The following is a 19,085-nucleotide window of genomic DNA, read 5'->3' on the forward strand; positions in this document are numbered from 1 at the left end:
ACATGGCTGGCCAGGGAATACGTGAGCGCTGTCTGACAGCAGAGCGAGGGGCTGGCGTGACGCTCTGTCCGGCGGCTGCGTCCCTCCACCATGACTTCATCCCCCTCTGAGTCATCCCCAGGGCGGGTGGCGGCTCCTCCAGCTGCCCATGGTCCTGCTGCGGACACACCGAGCCATGGTCCTGCTGCGGACCCCCCGAGCCATGGTCCTGCTGCGGACCCCCCGAGCCATGGTCCTGCTGCGGACCCCCCGAGCCATGGTCCTGCTGCGGACCCCCCGAGCCATGGTCCTGCTGCCGACACATTGAGCCATGGTCCTGCTGCCGAGACTGACCCTAGTGACAGACTGACCCTACCGACAGACTGACCCCACCGACAGACTGACCCATCATCCAACTGCTGACAGACTGACCCTACCAACAGACTGACCCTGCCAACAGACTGACTCATGGTCCTCCTGCAGAGTGACCCTACCAACAGGCTGACCCATGGTCCTGCTGACAGACTGACCCATGGTCCTACCAACAGACTGACCCATGGTCCTCCCAACAGACTGACCCATGGTCCTCCTGCAGAGACTGACCCTACCAACAGGCTGACCCATCGTCCCACTGCTGACAGACTGACCCTAGTGATAGACTGACCCATTGTCCCACTGCCAATAGACTGACCCATGATCCTCTCACCGACAGACTGACCCATGGTCCCACTGCCAACAGACTGACCCATGGTCCTGCTGACAGACTGACGCTACTGACAGACTGACCCATGGTCCTGCTGACAGACTGACCCATCGACAGCTTTGCCTGCTGGAATGGTTGTCCACCTGCCCATCACAGCAATGTGTGGGAGATGATGGCTTTTCCTCCCCAAGGAATTTACTGGCAGAGAGCGTATCTGGCATGCTGCAGCTGCTCCACTGCCACAAGGGCAATGTTACTCCAAAATCAATGCAAATTTACTCTGGAATAAAAAATCTCACACTCCAAACACAATAATTATGTGGAAGTAGAGTCACTTTCCTTCCAGCCCAGTTTCAGCCCAACACTTGTGTTCCCACAGCCCAGCAAAACAGCTTCCCAAAGAATGAAGCACACAGTCAATTTCAGTGTCCCTGCTAGAGAATTTAGAGGTTTCACAGAGAGACACAAACATCCTGAAGAGCGACTGCCACAGACCTGAGTTGTATGGACACATCAACACAAGGGTTTGTCATTACAAGCTCATGCAAATTTATGCTTATCACTGTACACTGACTATTGGATCAGACTGTTTTACCATGGCACAAATTCTTTTTTTGTTTTTCAGTGCAAAATGACGAGGAAGCTATTTCTCTTCCCATCAATTCCCCCCCCCCCCCCCCCCTTACAGGGTTATATTGCCTTTTCATACACAAACACAGGATTATTTTAGAAAGATCTTAATCTCAGGAGCCTCAGTATCACACATCATGACCCACTGGATGTGGGTACTTCCACTGAGCAGTGCCATGGAAGGCGGAGTGCTGGAGCATCCTGCCTCGGAGTGGGCGGCTGCTCCGTTTTCTGACAAACTGGAAGTGGAATCATGTGAAGTCCCTGCTCTTGGCAGGAGATTTTTTAGCAGTAAGTAGCAGCTTTATGAGGAATATCCTTTGCCAGGGGACCATCAGCCAGGGAGCAGTGGGATTCTTATTTTTTAATGGACTTTTAATAAGTAGGCCACAAAGATAGGCTTGACACAGAGAAGCTTTTTTCTCGGTGTAATTATCTCCCCTTCTCTCTCAAGCTCCCTGCAGCCTCCAACAGCAAATAAGACCACCAACCTCTCTGTGAGAAAAGGAGCAAGAAACCAGCATAGGGCCACTTGAAATGCTCTTTGTATCAGATCTCATCCGCTCTCCTCTCATCTGATACAAAAACCAACCTCTCCTCCTGTCCTCTAAATTAATTAAAGCTCAGCTTTTGGTGTTTAACTACTTGAACCTTTAGCAGCAGGAAAGTACGTGCAATGCTGGGAACATGATGCCATGCCTCCATGTGCTGCAGCAAGGCTGTATACAATTCTGTCTCCTCCCTGCACACTGCCCATCCCTGTGTGTCCTCTGTCCTTCATCCTGTCACCATCTCTAGTTGCTGAGACTGGGCATGTAATGGCAGAGCTGGCAGTGCCACACCAGCCCAATGCTGCTGCTCCTCAGTCCCTAGGCCACAGGGAAAACAGAATGAGAGACTGCACAGGTTTCCAAACAATCCAGGACCCCTTGGGAACAAGCAAGGTGCTGGCAGAGCCTTTGGAACAGGTTACTCCTGAGCACTCCTGCAGCACAGGCAGAATTTGAGCTGCTTCTGAAAAGACTCACTAAGCAAAATGCCACCAGGAGCATCCCTCCATCCCAGCCAGTATGTGACCTCTCCCATATGGTCTGTGCAGCCACACACTGACCCAGCCTGGTGTGTGGAAAAGCAGATCCCATCAGCATCACACCCGGGGTGACCCTGGCTCGAGAAGAGGTGCAAAGGAGATGCCTCACTGCTCCCACCAGCTTTAACAACATATTCATCCCTTTATTACCTTAAAATGCCACCCTAAAACGAGTCCCTCCCCAGCAGAGCCTTCCTCTGCAGCACAGACCCAGCCCCTCAGCAGCAGTGTGCCCTTCCCAAGAGCACACAGGCTCTTCCAGCACTCCCCTATGCAGGCCTTGCAGGAAATGGATGCAAATACTAGAGGAATCACAGCACAAAGCGTGAATTTCAAAAACCCCCAAGATCTCTGTGGGAGAGCTGCTCCAGGCTGAATGCAGCAGCTGCTGTTCTGCACCTCTCTCCTACTGTGAATCATGCAGCCAGTCCTCGGCTCTTAAAGCTTGTCTGAACATCCCACCTTCCACCTGAGCATCCACCAGTAATGGGAAATATTCCCTGTGTTGCTTCCTCCCAGACTCGGGGGGCTCCTCTTTCAAAATCAGTGACGTTCTGGCTGAGGTCTGCTCCAGGGGAGGTGCAAATTGTTCCCTTTGGAGCCGTTCCTACTTGCAAAAACAGTCCTACAGGCGATGAAGCAAGTCCCTGCTTCTAAAGGCTGGCACTGAACGAGGCTCCAAAGGGCAGCACACGTCTCCACTGCTCGGGCTGGATCATGTGGAAAGCATCGTGGGAAATTCTGCAACTAGCGATGCTTTGGGTAACTTCAAACCCCAAAACACAAACAGTCCCTGCTGGGTGCAGGAAGGGCAGGTCTGTGGCTGCTGGGGTAGGTAGGCAGATGCAGAGCAAAGCCTCTCACTCTCCACATTTGCTCAATTTAACACTGAAACCAGAATGAGCTGTGCTAAATGTCTCCACCGCTAACAAGAAACAAATGTGGCCTCATGTTCTAGTTGCTGTGATCTAACAAAACAGACCATGGTAAACACTATAAAAAATGTACTGGAGGGAACCACCCTGTGTTTGCTGGGAGAGGGACTGGATAATCTAATAGGGCTTTATCCATCTCTAATGTCTCTGAAAAAAAGAAGGGAAAATTGGGCCCTGTCCATGACATTTGTCATGTGCTAACTATTCTGATGTCTTAATGCTGCAGAAATCGAATTGGAGTGAGGCTACCTATCTGCTTCCCAATCAGGATCTAGGCCCAAGTGCTGCTTTTTATGGCCATGCAGCGTGAAGATCTGCTGATGTCAGTGGTGTCACGGGCCAGGCCAGTTTTTCCATCCTTATTCCCACATTGTCTGGGGAGACAGTCCCTTTGTGGCTACCTCACTCTTCTTGTGACATGAATAATCACTCAGTTCATGGACCTGGGGATTCACCAGCAGCACCTGCCTCTGGCTGAAAGCATTCACGGGGATAAGGCACCTTCCCAAAAGGTTAGCACTTATCTGTTCCTGGGTATCATGGTGTCAGCAGCAATACTGCCAAGGTCATGTCTAGATCTGTATCTTGGCAGTGGTAATGGTAAGGGTTGACTCAGTCAGCTGCCCCCAGGCACCTCACGGTGCCCTGGAATCTGCTCTGCCCTTAAACAAAGGGTTAAGGGTCTCCAGTAGCTCTAGTGCCACATCTGCCATCCCCACAGGAGACCCCCATGGGGATCTTGGACACCCTCTGGCACTATGGATTTATATGCTTCTGCTCAGGTGTCACCAGAAGTCACTCCCACACAAGTCATTTTCCTCCCACACCTTTACCTGCAGGAAGAGCCTTGGCAGGCTCTGCAAAGCAGGAGCCCCACCCAGCTCCCAGGAGCCCTGTCACCATTGTCACCTCGGCTGCCACCTCCAGAGGAATGAGAGACCTCACTTGGTTCTTGCACAGAGCTCAGGCCGCATGGGAACCCCATGCTACTGACACACAGCCAGGTTTTCCACAGTTGCTCCATCCCCTTTTTGAAGCATCTTGGATTTGTTTGGTTTTTTTTAAGACACTGTGGCCTTGGCATGGGGATGGACAAACACCAACCGCCATTAAACAGCACATTCTGAATAGCTACACAGAACACAAACACAACCCATCACAGCCTGCAAGCAGTATCTCCATGTGAGGAGGGGGGCAAAAGCACCATTTGGGGGGCTCAGAGAAAGTGCTGCAGCTCCTTGGTCAGCCTGAGAGACGACGCTCGCACGCGCTCCTCCAGCTCTTACCTGGCTCTTCCCGCGCCGCCGGTAATTCCTCCTCACGAGGTTCTTGTAATTCTCATTCTTCTTGGTCAGGTAGTAATAGAGGACACAGTCAGCCACCGTCTGCAATGACAGGGGCAGGTCAGGGAACAGAAGGTCCTGCCCTCATGTGCTGCTGGTGGGGCACAGACTTCCAGGAGCAGCACTCAGAATTGGGCATCACCAGGTCTCCTGCTGCTCCTGAAGACCTGCAGCCCAGGAGATTCCCCACACCTCCCTCCCTAAGGCTTCCCGTGCAGCTGAAGAAGGGGACAATGCTGTCCTAGTAAAAAGGCTCAGCCCTTCCAAGGACACAGCAGGGCGGTCCCGCAGGCGTGCGGAGACGGGGATGGGGTGCTGAGCAGAGATCACCCCATGCTGGAGGCAAAGCAGGGCTGACCCCAGATGACCGTGGCAACCAGAGGCAGCAGAAGGAGCTGCCTGTCAGCCTGTGTTGAGGTTACAGGAGGCACAACCTGCCACAGCACTGTCAGCTGGTGTTACTTCCAGCCGCTAAGCTCGCTGGCTCGAGCGCGCGCGGCTTCGCTGCGGCCAAAGCGAGATCCCAGCGCTCAGGAGCTCCATCCCAGCTCCAGTGCTTGGCTCCACAAACACCACCACAGACTGGACACCTCAGCAAAACAAGGAGTCACAGCCAGCACATACCCTGCTCCTGAACAGCGTGAAGTGTGCCAGGCTGGATGAAGTCCTGTCTGAACAGGGTGGGCACCTGAACGTCAGCCTTGGGCTACACCTTCACATTCAGGATCAGTGGCTTCATAAAGAAAAATTATCCCACAGATCCACGATGCCACAAGTCCTCAGGAGCTTGGGGCAGCTGTGTGTGCCCGGGGGTGCCCGGGGGCTGCGCTCACCCCATCCCTCTGCAAGGAGTGGAACCATTTGCAAAAACAGATTGCAACTTTTAAAGTGTTAATTGGATCTCTTTCTAATTTAGCCCTGATTATACACACACACACGCGAACACAAAAACTTACAGTCATCTGTTCCAAGGGCTAAGATCACTATTTTTTTATAATGCAATTTAAAAATCTATTAATTCATTACATTGAGCCATACTTTGCATCTCTCTCCAACAGGATAATGGATGTGTTCTGTATCATAATTACAGCCTGATTTACAAACGAGTACAAATAAAATTAGAAGACATTTTACAGCTTGGAACACAGACTGGATTGTGAGCATCATCCAAGTCCCACCACTTTCGGCTTTATCGAGTGAGAAAGGATGAGGAGCTTGGGATTTTACAGCAACAGCAGCAGCATGAGAGGGCTGCTGGCCTTCCTTGCTGCTTTGGACAGGAAGGTCAAGGTCTTATAAATTATTCCCCAGCCTGAGTTACAAGGAATCAGAGAATAATTTAGGCTGGAAGAGACCTCTGCAGGCCACCCCCTGAGAGCAGAATGGCTCCCTCAGAGTGAATGGACACTGTGTGCATGAAACTCTGTGTGAGGTGGGCAGTGGATGCAAATAACTAAAAGGACCAGAGAAGCAGCAGCTTTCAAATGTTTCTTGCTCAGGAGAGCGTTCAAGTGATGGACATAGCTGTGTTTTCAGGCTGGGTCTGTCCAGAATCTGCCCATATGGCCTGTCCCATGGAAAGCACCTTGCCTTGCTCAGAATGGGACAAGAGACTCGCTCCTCCCTCAGGTCTTTTCCTCAAACCTTTCTTCCATCAGCCCAATTAACAGCAAAAACAAAAAGTCCAAGCAGCACAACACAGGAGGTCTGGGAAAGGTCAGGCAGTTCCTGTGAACAACTCTTCCTAGACACCAAGGGGAGCTGTGTGTTCTTTCAGGACACCCACCAGAACTGCTGCATGAAATGAAACTCAGTCCACCCTCAAAAACCCCTCTCTCCCTGAACAAAGAAACCCCTCCACTTTGTGCTGGGCAGCCGGGTGCCCACCCCGTGTGTGACAGCCTGGCTGGTGCAGAATGCCTCCGGGAGATGCTGGGAAGCAGCTCGCAGGCCGATCCCGGGGTGGCTGCGCCGCCCACGCGCCAGGCTGGCTGCGTTCGCACCTCCCGGGCTCCCGCGGCTGACTCAGCCCTGGCGCTGCAGGGAGCCCGTCTGGACCGTGCCCGGGGCTTGGAGCCACCACCACCCACAGGTGCTCAGCCTCTGCTCAGCATCCGACAGCCGAGGGATGGGAGGAGAGGCAGCACAATTGAGGTTAGAGGCAGGAGGGCAAGGCTTACCTTCCTGTCCAGGAAGGACGCGATCAGGCCGAAGTTCTTCGGATGCTGCATGAACCTGCGGAGCGAGAGGAGAGGGTTACTGTGGGTGCTGGCTCTGACCCCCTCACAGCTGGGCTGCCGTGCCCTGAGTGCCCAGAGCAGCAAGGCCAGCTCCCAGAGGGCCTCTGGGCTTTGAGAAAATATTTGTCTGCTGCTCAGCTTCCCAGAAAGACAGGAACTTTAAATATAGCCCAGTGGGGCTGGGCTGGTTGGGAGCTTCCATGTGCAAACGTTCATCATGGAATGGGAGAGGAATGGGGGGCTGGCAGTGCTGGAGAGCTGCTCATCACCCTGCTCGACCCCATGGCCACCCAAGCCTGTACCAAGAGCAGGCACAGAGGGCAGGAACACCTGGCCAAGGCCTCAGGATCTGGCAAGCAAAGGGTGAGGAATTGCCATCACACCCCACATCATGGCCATGGGTGGCCCTGGTGCTGAGCAGGACCCCAAGCCCTGCTGGGCTGTTGGGAGCAGCTGCAAAGGACAGGAAGGGAAACCCAAATCCTGGGAGGAAGCTCAGAGCTGCCACATTGCTGAGTTGCTCAAGAGATCCCCAGTGGCACAGCAGCTCCGACCAACGCTGCCTCATGCCCAGCAAGTGGAGGAGCTGTCAGGAAGCTCACCCCTGGCTCTGGCAGCCCAGGAGGGTACACTGCCTGCTCAGGGGAAGCTGTCCCCACTAGCAGAGATGCCTCCTCCAACAAATCCCTGTGCCTGGCTGGTGTGGAAGCACCGAAGGCCAGCAAGCCCTTGGCAGGAGGTGCTGCTGCTGGCAGCACAGTTAACCAATGCACTGCCAAAGCATGGACAGCCTGGTGAGTGGTGACTTTGTGCCAGGAGAGGTGGCCACCAGCACAGGCTCTGCCCTGGGGAGCTGAGCAGGCAGGGTGAGCCACGTCCAGTACGTGCACCTCTGCCAGCTGCCAGGAAATGACAGCTCTGTGCCCTGGGGAAATGGATCGGAGGCAAAAGGTGGGAGAGCTGTGGTGTGGGTGGAACATGGGCTGGACATGGTGAGGAGCTCATGTCTCCAGCCCTGCCAGGGATTCCCCTGGGGCAACTGGCACAGCTCTCTCCTGCTTTTGCTGCTCTGTCTCAATGCTAAACTTGGAGTCAAGGCACTGAGCTGAACTCAGGGAGGATGTGACCAACTCCAGCCATGGCAGCAGGACATGGGTGCTGTCACCCACGCTGATGCCATTCTTGATGCAGAACTCCCATATGGTTTGGGTGGCAACACAAGATCTCTGTCACCATAACTGATCACCAGAACATAAAAGAAACTAGAAATGCTAAGGGGGACAAAAAAAAAAAAAGGAAGAAAGCAAACCAGACAGGCTGCTCAGACAACCCAGAGTGAGGGCACAGAGCCAGAGCTGGCTTCTCACTCTGCACACAGCACAAACTCAGGGCTGACCACAGGACGAGGTTTTCAATGATGCTAACACACTGCTGGGGCAATGCAGATAACATTCCACTCTTTTTCATGGGCCAGGCCATCTCCCCATAATGAAATGGATGCTGCATTCTCACACTGCCCAGCACGACACAGCCTCGATGCCTGAGCAGCACCCTGCTCCTTCACCAGCAAGCCACAGCTTCCCTGGGAGTAGGCCAGCAATGGGCTCTCAACAGAGACCTGAAATCCTGCCCAGAAGCAAATCAAATCAGCTTCTTCCTCGTGGTTATGTTCTGACAGCTAAAGTAGTTCAGACCTGGAGCTTGTCAGCCTTGCAGCGCCTGCCTGTTTACCCCAAGAGCCCTGCCAACTGGGCTGAACAAAAGGTTGAACCAAGTTTTCCTGGTCTCAGGAGGAGGCCAGCTCTAGGTCACGATCACGGATGACACAACTCCAGTTCACCTTAAAAACCCAGGCCAGAAGCTGCAGCACAGCAGGCAGCTGGGCTACCAGCACGCCAGGCTGGGGGAGAGCTGGGGCAGGGCTCCCTACACCCTCCTCACTGCTCCTGAGTACCAACCTCTCCAAATGAGCTTTGTGAGAGCCCTGAAACCCTGCTACATTTCTGCCTCGAGCTCTGCATCACCCACAGTGATGACACAGAATCCACGGTGCACTGCAGGATGCACACACTGGGTGTGGATTCTTCCAGCCCCATTAGCCAGGCACAGCCCTGCCATTAATGACCGAGTAATTAGCCTTTGCGTCATTTGTGGCAAGCCTCGCTGTTTGGAGTGGCACATTTTAAGGCTAATTAGCAATGAGGATTCTCCTCTATCAAAGGCTTGGAGCCGGTTTGCTTGTTTTGTTCTTTTTCGGTCCATCTTGGCAATTAATTATTTCAGCTGCAAACAGGAGTCCTGACAAACAGGGGGAGGAGGAGGAGGAGGGATCCTGGACACAGAGAGGCTTCCAGCGTGGCTGGCCACAGGCGTGCTGGTAATCCCTGGAGCCATCCCCTGACTGTCCAGAGGCCAGACCAAGTGGTGCTGCTGCTCAGGACAAAGTGGTCCTGGTGCATCCATGTACCTCCATGTCCCTCAGGTCCACAGCAGGGAGCTCCAGCAGAGCTCATCCCACTGGAAGCTGAACTCCAGCTCTCTTTTCACAGACACTCACAGCACACTGGGGGCACCAAGGAGACTCCAGTCCTTCAGGCAAACACACCTGGGTCCCTGCTGGGCAATGGGATACAGGGGAGTCTGGATGTGAGACCAAGCTGAGCACCCACATCTTGGCTGACAGCACAGCGGTACCCAGGGAAGGAATCAGTGACTCCCCAAGTGATCTCCCTTGATAGAGCCAAGCTGTTCTCAAGCACTGCTTGCAAACAGGAGAAAGCACCACAGCCAGAGTCTGCACGTGTGTGATGTGGGAACGCATCCATGGAAACAGCAGCCTGTGGCAAATCCTGCAGACAGCAGGATGGAGCACTGAGGGACAGGCACCACCTGGAAACTGCAGCCTGAGGGGGTCTACATAAGGGGCTTGGATGTTGACAGCCCCAAAAATCCTCTGGACACACAGTGCCCAAAGGACAGCATGAAAATCCAGAAAGGCAATGTGTAGGGAGTGTTGGGTTTATCTTTAAGGCGTTATCTTTAAACTGGCTGATACAACAGGGAATGCAAAAGCTGAAAAACTTCCTGCTCTCACCCTTCTCTTCCTTTGCTGCCATAAGCAGCAGCTTTCCACAGGAGCAGGAACACCCCAACCATAGAGCAAGGCCTGAATTTTCTGTGCAGAAGCATCACCAGGTTCAGGGTAACACAACAACTCAGGATGTGTCCATGGGGGACCATCCAAGCACCTGGGACATTCCCAAGTGTGCTGGGGCTCCAGCTAAGCCCTGCAGGGATCCTGCCCATCCTCCCCAAGGGCTGCACAGACAGAGCTGCGTGGGCTGCACTCACTTTTCCCGGAAGGTCTCCTTCTCCTGCTCGCTCCACATGTTCATCACCTGCCGGTCCTTGTAGACCTTCATGGGGTCATCCATGAGGCCGTTCATGTTGATGAATTTGATGCGCTGCTGGTCGGCATCGTAGAGCATGGGCGGGATGACGGCGAGCTGGCGCATCTGCTTCTCCAGGTTCTTTGGGGAAAGCAGAGAGAACAGCTGGTCAGCACCACAGGCCCGTGGGGACTGCAGGGGACAGATGTTCCAGAGGAAAAGGACAGGAGGAGGAACAGGAGAATTCAAAAGCAAGCACTAGACAGCTTTATTGCCAGAGTAATTGTAAATTAAACGCTGAAAGAGGCTACTGCTGTCAGCCAGGAAACAATTAATCTTTCATTTTGGAATAAAAGGCTTCAAGATCCTGTGTGGAAATGTCTGACTTAAGTGAAACAGCTCCTGACCATGATGAGAAACAAGTCAAAGCAGCGGTGGCACAGGGAATGCTGACCCCTCCCAGCCTCCTAAAGCCACAGGGAGGTTCAGCCCCCCACCCCAACCTTGAGGGAAGTGGGCCAGCTTTGCAAAACTTCCTGAAAAGGTGGGCAGAGGGAGACATCATGTTTCCCTTCCACAGGAATTGTTCCAGGAGGTTTCACACGTCACTGAAATGGGGCTGTCATTCCTTACTGCAACACCCTGGGACATAATGTGATGTCTTTACTCCATCCTATGGAGCACAAAGTTCATCCAAAGCCCCAGCTGCACACCAGGACAGGACAGACTGGGCACACAGGTTTCCTCAAGTATTTGCAACAGAGAGGCCAATGTGATGTCTCATTTGTGCTGTGTTCTGCTCAAATGCCAGGACTGTCCCTTTGGCTGAGCAGCTGGGGATCCCCTGGCACAGGTCCATCCCGTGGGGATGAAGGGATGCTCTGGCCATCCCCTTTCAATTGCACCATCAGTCTGAGTCCTCCCTGTCACCTGGGATGTCACTGCTCAAACTCCCTTGACCCAGGAAGGCCAGGTCTCAAGTGCTGCTGTTTTAATTTACAGCCAGATGCTGGTTCCTGGGAGAGCAGTCATGGCCAACCCTTCCAAGAAGCTGCTGACTCCAGCCTGCCCAGTGCTGCTCTGCTTCCCTGCTGTGCCTGATCAAACCCAACCTCTTCCTCCTCAAGCACATCTCTCAGCACAGATATGGACATTTCAACACGTGATCACCTTCCCCATCCTCACTAGGACACCTCCTGTTTAGAAACTGGCTGCTCCTCATGGTGGGAGGGGAGGAACAGCTCTCAGCTGGAGCATCAACCTGGGTAAATGCAGACTGCCCCTGGTGACAGGAGCAGCCCCTGTGCAGAGCAGGGAGGATGCTGGTGGGAGCACTGCCCACAGCTGAGGGCACAGTGCCTCTCTGGGTGTCACAGCCAGATCCCCCTCCTCTCCAGCAACACACTGGGGCAGAGAGCTGGCCCTGCTGCCAGAAACGCTCCCCAGCTCTCACCTCCCTGCTCCTTCCAGCCCTGTGGAAGAGCTGAAAGCTCTTAATGTCTCCTCTGAGACAAGCAAAGCAGATTTGGGTCTCAGCAGGCAGGGTGGAGTTTAGCAGCACACTGTGCATGGGGATGGAGGTGATCAGCTAATGCTCCTCTTGGCCAGCACCTCTGCAGGGCTGTGAAATTCCCCTCTGCTTCCAAGATCCGTGTCCTCCACGTTGTCACCTTAACTGGCTCAGAGCAAAGTGCCTGGGATCCCAGAGAGGGATCAGCTGTGGTGCACAGGCAGCAAACATCCCAGCTATTGCTGGGCAAGGGCTGCTCTCCCCTCCCAAACATGATCCATTCACTGCAGCTCGCCTCCGTGCCAAGAGAGTGGAACCCTTGTGAAACTAGATCCAAACGAAGCCGAGGTCACAGGGATGTTTCAAGATGAATGGAGCACTCCCAGAAGATGTGGGCCAACTGGCTCACGTACAAACCATTCATTCCATAGGATTCCCCTGTGTCAAGTCACACAGCCCATTCAAAACAAAATGAAACAGAAAAAAAACCCCTCCACCCAGCAGCCTGGGTGCTGGCTCCCTGCCCCTTCCCCTTCCCATCTTCACTTCCAGTAAAAACCACAGCCAGGAGGTGTTTGTGAGGTGCTACCCAGGATGAGCAGCACGCTGGGGTTTCAAGTCCCTAAGAGACAACCAAGTGCTGATAAACCCAACCTACTGGCCACCAGCTCCATGTTTTGCTCTGGCAGAACCATTGCACAGCCCCATTACATCTCTCACACGGCTGGGAAGATGCTGATGTGTCTTAAATAAACCTCTGACTTTGGATCCTGTCCAGAAAGTGTTTGGCATCATGGCAACCTCAGCGGGACCTAAAGTTAGTGGGATTTGGCATAGGACTGCACCCTGTGACCTGTCTGGAGAAGACTGAGTGAGGGGTGGAGAGGAAGGAGAAGCTGCTCTCACCTCTTGCTCCGAGAGCCCGTCGATGATTTCGGACACCTCGTGCTCGCTGCGTGCGGCTGACATGGAGAGCCCGCCACTGCCCCTCTGTCCTACCCTGCTGGGAAAGGGCAGTGACACACTCAGGCACTGATGCTCCACTTCATAAGCAGCAAACCACATTCAAGACCATTTTGAACCTCCATAACTGCCATATCCCAACATTCCACCCCCTCCCACACTGTGGGAAAGGCACCTGCATTTAGGGCTCACAGGTCAAGAGCCTCAAAACCACTTTCCTTACCTGTGCCAACTTCCTGGATTGCTAGAACACAAGGACATTTCATCCCCAACCACACTCTCCCCCACATTTTCTCCTGTTCACCCCACCACAGCAATGGCACAAAGGTGTTGGTATCAGCACTGAGCCATTAGCACTGTGCCACCACATCTGGTCTGCAAAATGCTGTGGGAAGTTCTAAATCAAACCCATCCACTGACATTTTTCCCTTACAGTAACAGCCACATGTCCCAAGGAATTACAACCTTTCTTATTACGCAGGTAAAAAATTAAAACATTCCTTGGTACCATTTCTCCCTTTCTCTTTCAGACAAAATAAAGCCATCAGTTAGGAAGTTTGGACCCACCCAGTTGTTAGTGGGGCACAAGGATGGGACGTTGGAAGAAAGGTTTTGGTTTTCTGCATATCAGGTGACCTCAGGCAAGATGCCAGGGCTGAAATGGGAAGGACAGGGAGTTTTCAGCAAAAAGGGTGGAGATCATGAAATTGTGTCTTCTCCTGGCAGAAAACAACATGACCTCAATTGCACTTCCAACGAGGACAGGAAAACGGACAGGGGGTGGGAGAGACAGGGGAAATCCCTTCCAGCGAGACATTTTGCTCCCTTCATATTATCTGTGGCCATTCCAATAACCTCTGCAGATGTTTCTGCTCCCGTCAAAGCATGTGCATATAATAAATCATCAATGTGATCAACTGCACCTGCAAGTTTTGTACATCTTAACCTGGGCACGTGAGTAAGGCAGGAATTCGGGCTGTCCCAGCCAGCTGGCCAGCACGAGGGAGCTACCCCTGGCCCTGATGTGGCCAGCTGGGAGATCAGCAGCAGAGGTGAGACAGGCAGTCACACTGCTGACATTTTTGCTCCTTTTGGCTCGGTGTTGAGCCACCCTGGGGAAAAAGCAGCAAGACTCACGTCTGCTGGCTTCTGCCTTTGACTAGAGAGGGAGAAAAGGGACCGAGAGCCAGCCCAGCCCGCTCCTCCCGCTAACAAACCCCACACCCATTCCCAAAGAAAAAAGAAAGGCTGTCTGATACCAGCTCAGCCCCTTCCTACCGCTTCTCCTCTAACCTCTGCATGCGCTCTTGCAGCTCGCGTTGCTTCCGGATCTCCGGGAATTGCTTCTCATAGTATTCCCGCACTTTGCTCTCTTTGGCACGCCGCCGGGGGTTATTTTCAATGCGCTCCACTTTTTTTTCCCAGGCCTCCATCAGCTGGTCATAGCGCTGGCAAAACTTCTGTTCCTGAAAGGGCAGAGGGAGAGAGGGAGTTCAGAGATGTGCCTGGGAAGGGCAGCTCCTCCAGGCCTTGCCCTCGATGGCTGCTCAGGCTGAGCGTGAGTCATTTAGCTTAAAGAAATACAATTTATTAGGACATGGACATGCTCCAGGGCCTGGGGCCAGCCCAAGGGTGAATTCTCAAAACAGGCCATCAGGTACCCTCAGGCTCTTTCCTTCCAGACTCAACTTGTTTGGTGGCACCAGGACTCTTACCCAGCGTGGCTTGGCCCACCCCTCACATCTCACTGAGCATCCTCTGGCCCACTGGGTGCTGGATTCAGCAGCCAAAGGCCCTGTGCTGGGAAGGAAGCCCCTGCTCCACAGCCCAGGAGAGAGCAAGGTGCCTGCCTGAGGCCACTGAGCAAGGAGGGACTGAGACATGGCCTTGGGAGGAGGCACAGGGGGCAGGAGAGGCGGTCCCCACCATGTGAGCAGGGTGTGCAGGACCATAATTTTGGAGCCACCAGCTCTCCTCACCGTGCTGGGGAGAGCTTGCCATGGTGCCCAAGGCCAGGCACCCCTTCCTACCCACTCACACCAGCTCCAGCAGTCACAGCTCCGTGCTGGCAATGATGATGGGACTGGGGCCACGGGGCAGCTCCCTGCAAGGGCCTGGCTCCCCAGAATCAAGAGCCAGGCACCCAGCCCTGGCCCACAGCCATGCAGCATGGTGGACTGGCCACACACTCAGCTCCTTCACCATCCTAAAAAGCAAAAGTACTTTTCCTGTTGCTGCTCCTCTTTTTTGGCCCATGTGACAGGACAAGCACATCCCCACCAACAGCAAACCCAGGCTCTGCCAAAACATGGCACTGCAAAGGGTTTCCACACCACGACCCCCTGGGTGACGTCCTCATGGCACAGCCACCCAGCCACCCACCAGGTCCAGCACTGCACTTCTCACTGGTATTCATGGGACAAGCTTGGTAACACTGAAATAAGATTTGCAATGCAAATGAGTCTCCTCCCATTACACCCCAAATCTCTTCTCCCTCCTCCAGCCACACTCTTGCTGGAGGAGAACACCCAGGCACAGGGAAGGTCCATGGTGGGAACATGCCAGTCTGGTCCCCAACAGCCACCACAGTGGCAGCAGTGCCCAGCCTTAGCTGAGAGCAGCTGGGGGACCAGAGGGGTTTTAGGGTTTCAGTTTGTGTCCGACAAATGCCTTCCAAGCCCCAAATCAGGAAGTGAAAGCAGATGTTGCTCTAATGGCAAATCCCAGGTCACTCCTGACCCTGATTTCCAGAATGGGCGGCTCAGCACCAGCACACTCAGCACCACAACAGCGACACAGGGAATCCAGATTTCAAAGAAATAAATTCATCTCTTGCCACCACTGCCCTATGACCAGAAGTGTGAGGCTGCAGGATTTCCCAGATGCACTTTGCTCTCATCCTGTTTGCTCTTGGCCGCAAACAAAAATTGGCAGAGATAAAAAAAACCCAAACCAGTGGAAATGCACAGCAATCTGCAGCCATGTCACACCTGGCACATGGTTTGGTTTGTCCATCTTGGACCTGGCATTAATCCAAGAAAAGCAACACATCTTTGATCTCCATGGCCTTTTGGAGGCACCTCAACAATAATGTGAGGCAGATAGAGCACCTCAAGCCTTAGAGCTGAGCCAGATTAACACTTTCCCCTGCAAATAAATCAATTCCCACTTGCATGCCTGGAGCCAGAGACTGTCCTGCCCTGCATGGATGCACAGGAGGTGCTGGGGTTTCATGAGGAGCTGAAGGAACCAGCCACAAGATAAAAATGAAGAAGGAGAACAGAAATGAAAATGCCCTGAAAGCCCACACGGGGTATCTCACACTTTGGGCGAGGAGCTGCAGGTAACACCAACAGCCTGCGGCAGCTTGGCAAAATCACAGCTGCTGCGTTTTCACCTCTCCCAAAGCAATGCCACCAGCCCCCTGAAAACGAGAGCTCCCACCCTGCCAGCAAATCTGCTACATCCTCCTGCTTTCAGAGCATCACATTTGGGAAGAAGCTAAAAATACCCCATGGAGTTTGTGAAGCTGGTGCCCGGCGCTGCCAGCCTGCGGCACGGCCGGGAGAGAGCCCAGCACGAGGGCTCGGTCTGGTGAGAAGCCTTGAGGCTTTGAAAGGTTTGTCATTCCCCATGGGAATGAGCCAGTGCTGGTCCCACATTGCCACCACCCCAGCAGAGCCACCTGGCACAGCCCTGGCTGCTTCACAGCCAGCAGGGCAGCTCTTTTTCCTCCTTTTCTTCCACTCCTTGGAACAACTCGACAAAAGCCTTATCCAGAATTCCTCTTCTAAGGAACTGGCATCTGAAGATGGAAAAAGCAACATCAAGGCTGATTCCCCAGCAGCTCACACCCTGGCAGCAGGGCAGCAGTACCAAAGCCTCCCCCTCACACAGCTCTGCCCTCCAGAGCACGGCTTCATAATGGACTGGCTGAGCATTTCCTGAACACCCCACCATGCAAACTTCAAATTCATAATGGACTGGCTGAGCATTTCCTGAACACCCCACCATGCAAACTTCAAATTCATAATGGACTGGCTGAGCATTTCCTGAACACCCCACCATGCAAACTTCAAACCCCACTGCAGCTGGGCTGGGCTGCAGCATCCCCATCCAGTGCTTTTTGCTCCAGCTGGGACACACACTGCCTGCAATCTCGTGCATCCTTCAAAAGCCAGGATTACAGACACCCTTCAGCACTGCAAACTCCTCAGATCATCGCAACTCCACCACCAGGAGAAGCTCCCGGTCAGGCACTTTGGGAGCAGAAGCATCTATTCCTTCTCCAGGCTTCCTCTGAGCAGCTCTAAGCAAGTGTGTCCACTCCTGAGCAACCCTCTGTGCTGGCTTTAATCAGGGGTGCCCCCTCTGCTCCCCTCCCTGGCTGGGCTCAGCAGCCATCAGGCTCTCCATCACACCAGTGAGTGACAGCGAGCCAAACCGGACCTGACACGATCTAAAAATGGATGGATAGTAACGCTGCCGTAGCAGCTGAAGGCAGTTTGTGGGCTGTGCCAAGCCCCAGCCCTCCCACAGCTCCAGGGAGCAGAGCAGCTCTCTGGAGGGGAGGAGAAGAGCGAAGGTGACAGGAGGAGCCGGTCCAATTCCTCTGCAAGCCCCGTGGTTTTCTTCCCTTGGCTGATGGAGACAAACCTCTCACACTCAGAACAGCTCTCTTCACCGTTCCCTCTCTGCATCATCACCCCCATGGCAATTAAATGTCTTCTGCTGTGCTGACCTCAGTGGAGACAGGAGGAAGCCTGTGGATCCTCTGGGATGGGGCTCTCGAGGCTGGACCCTGTGGCGACCGAGCTCTGACCCTGCTCCAGCCAGCCCCAGGCAGCAACAATACCCCAGAAAGCAAAAGAGCCAGAAAGAAACGCTGGCATGTGGATGGGCTTTGCTAAAAATAGGGTCTGCTACAAAATAGGCAGAAAAATAGCTAAGCATACCCATTTTGCAAACAGAATCAGCAAATGTATTCACTTTGCAAATTCAGCAACCGTATGTTGCCTATTTTGTAGAATAGGCAAAATGCTTCCCTAAACTGAAAAATCCCCTTTCAAGGACACTGAATAAACTGGCTGGCAGAAATTCACCTATTTTGCATGACAGGCGACTTTACTGCAAGTCGTATTTTAGGAACTGTGCTCTTGCAGCCTAATTAAACCTTTTCCCCAGCTCCTTGATATTCACACTGAGCAACTCACTCTAGGTTTAGCACAGTAACCAGCCATTTCCACCAGAAAGCAGTTCCCAGGCACTTCCCTCCTGCTTCCAAGAAAACCACGTGATGCCTTGCAATCCCTTTTTTGAGGAAGGGAATATTGACCCACTTCCCACCATGCAGAAGTCCTCAGCTGCAGGAGGGGAGGTGCCCTGAGCATCACTCGACTGCCATGCCACATCCTGATGGAGCTGTAAGCCCTGTAGCCCCTTGGGAGAAGCTTTATCATGGACAAGTCTAAATGAACACGTATTTGGACACAATGAGAGACACAACCATTCCTTAGGAATGCAAGGTCTGTGGTTTTTAGAACACTGGTAGAAATTAGCATGAAAAAAAGAAAGTATGAGGAAGGAAAAGAATTATTCAAAATAAATTAGAAAATAATGGGATATCTGCCTTAGAAATGTAGGTATTGGAAGTCACTTTTAAAGGTACAGCCTTCAAACCACTTCCCAGGCTTGTTATTTTGAATTTTTTCAACAATTCCTCCCAGTTTTGGCACTTCTGTCCAAAACCAGCCCTAAAGACACTGAGAAAACCTGCACCATTGCCAATGCAAGACACTAACACAGGCTCTTGAGCTACCCCAGGACAGAGATAACCAGTCAGTATTTACATTTTCCTTGTGAAACATGAAGCCCTGTGAGCTGAATGACCCATCACTGAAACACTGCAAAATCCACCTTCCTGGTGGGAGCCATTGGTTGTTCTGGCATTTCCTCTTCTGTGCTGGCTTTGCCTTCCAGCTCCTGCTGGGAATCACTGCAAGTGTCAGCACCGAAAAGGTCCAAATTCTGTGAAACCCACTTGAACTTTCTCCTCTCATAACTGCGGACTTTGCAACAAATGCCTCTGAAGCCTCACCATCAGCCCTGCCTTGCCCCTTACCCAACCAAGACCTGTGTCCTTAAAGGTCACTGGAACTCTCTCGCAGGCAGCTCTGCCTAGAAACAAACTGGCACCGAGCTTGAATTTTGCTTTTAAACCACAAATTCCTAGAGCATTGCTCTGTGGTCAGCTGGAAGGAGGCAGAGCAGCCTTCAGACCACTCACCCGAAGCAGAGTCAGCT

The 19,085-nt window shown here is 53.1% G+C and overlaps 1 protein-coding gene across 12 annotated transcripts in view; it reads right to left on the reverse strand.

Annotated features, from left to right (window-relative positions):
- The window catches only part of NCOR2 (nuclear receptor corepressor 2), a 228,437-nt gene that overhangs the window by 66,837 nt on the left and 142,515 nt on the right, over positions 1 to 19,085 (reverse strand). For 5 of the 12 annotated variants that reach the window (XM_041489077.1, XM_041489082.1, XM_041489081.1 and 2 more), the window contains exons 10-14: positions 14,061 to 14,248; positions 12,726 to 12,822; positions 10,272 to 10,450; positions 6,861 to 6,915; positions 4,624 to 4,722 (exon numbers count right to left, since the gene is read on the reverse strand). In XM_041489077.1, coding sequence (XP_041345011.1) covers positions 4,624 to 4,722; positions 6,861 to 6,915; positions 10,272 to 10,450; positions 12,726 to 12,822; positions 14,061 to 14,248 — 618 coding nt within the window. The remainder of the gene's footprint in view (positions 1 to 4,623; positions 4,723 to 6,860; positions 6,916 to 10,271; positions 10,451 to 12,725; positions 12,823 to 14,060; positions 14,249 to 19,085) is intronic. The other 7 variants (XM_041489089.1, XM_041489088.1, XM_041489080.1 and 4 more) reach the window with 3 other exon arrangements.

Source organism: Pyrgilauda ruficollis, unplaced genomic scaffold (assembly GCF_017590135.1).
Source record: "Pyrgilauda ruficollis isolate IOZ18807 unplaced genomic scaffold, ASM1759013v1 scaffold9, whole genome shotgun sequence".
Taxonomy (NCBI): domain Eukaryota; kingdom Metazoa; phylum Chordata; class Aves; order Passeriformes; family Passeridae; genus Pyrgilauda; species Pyrgilauda ruficollis.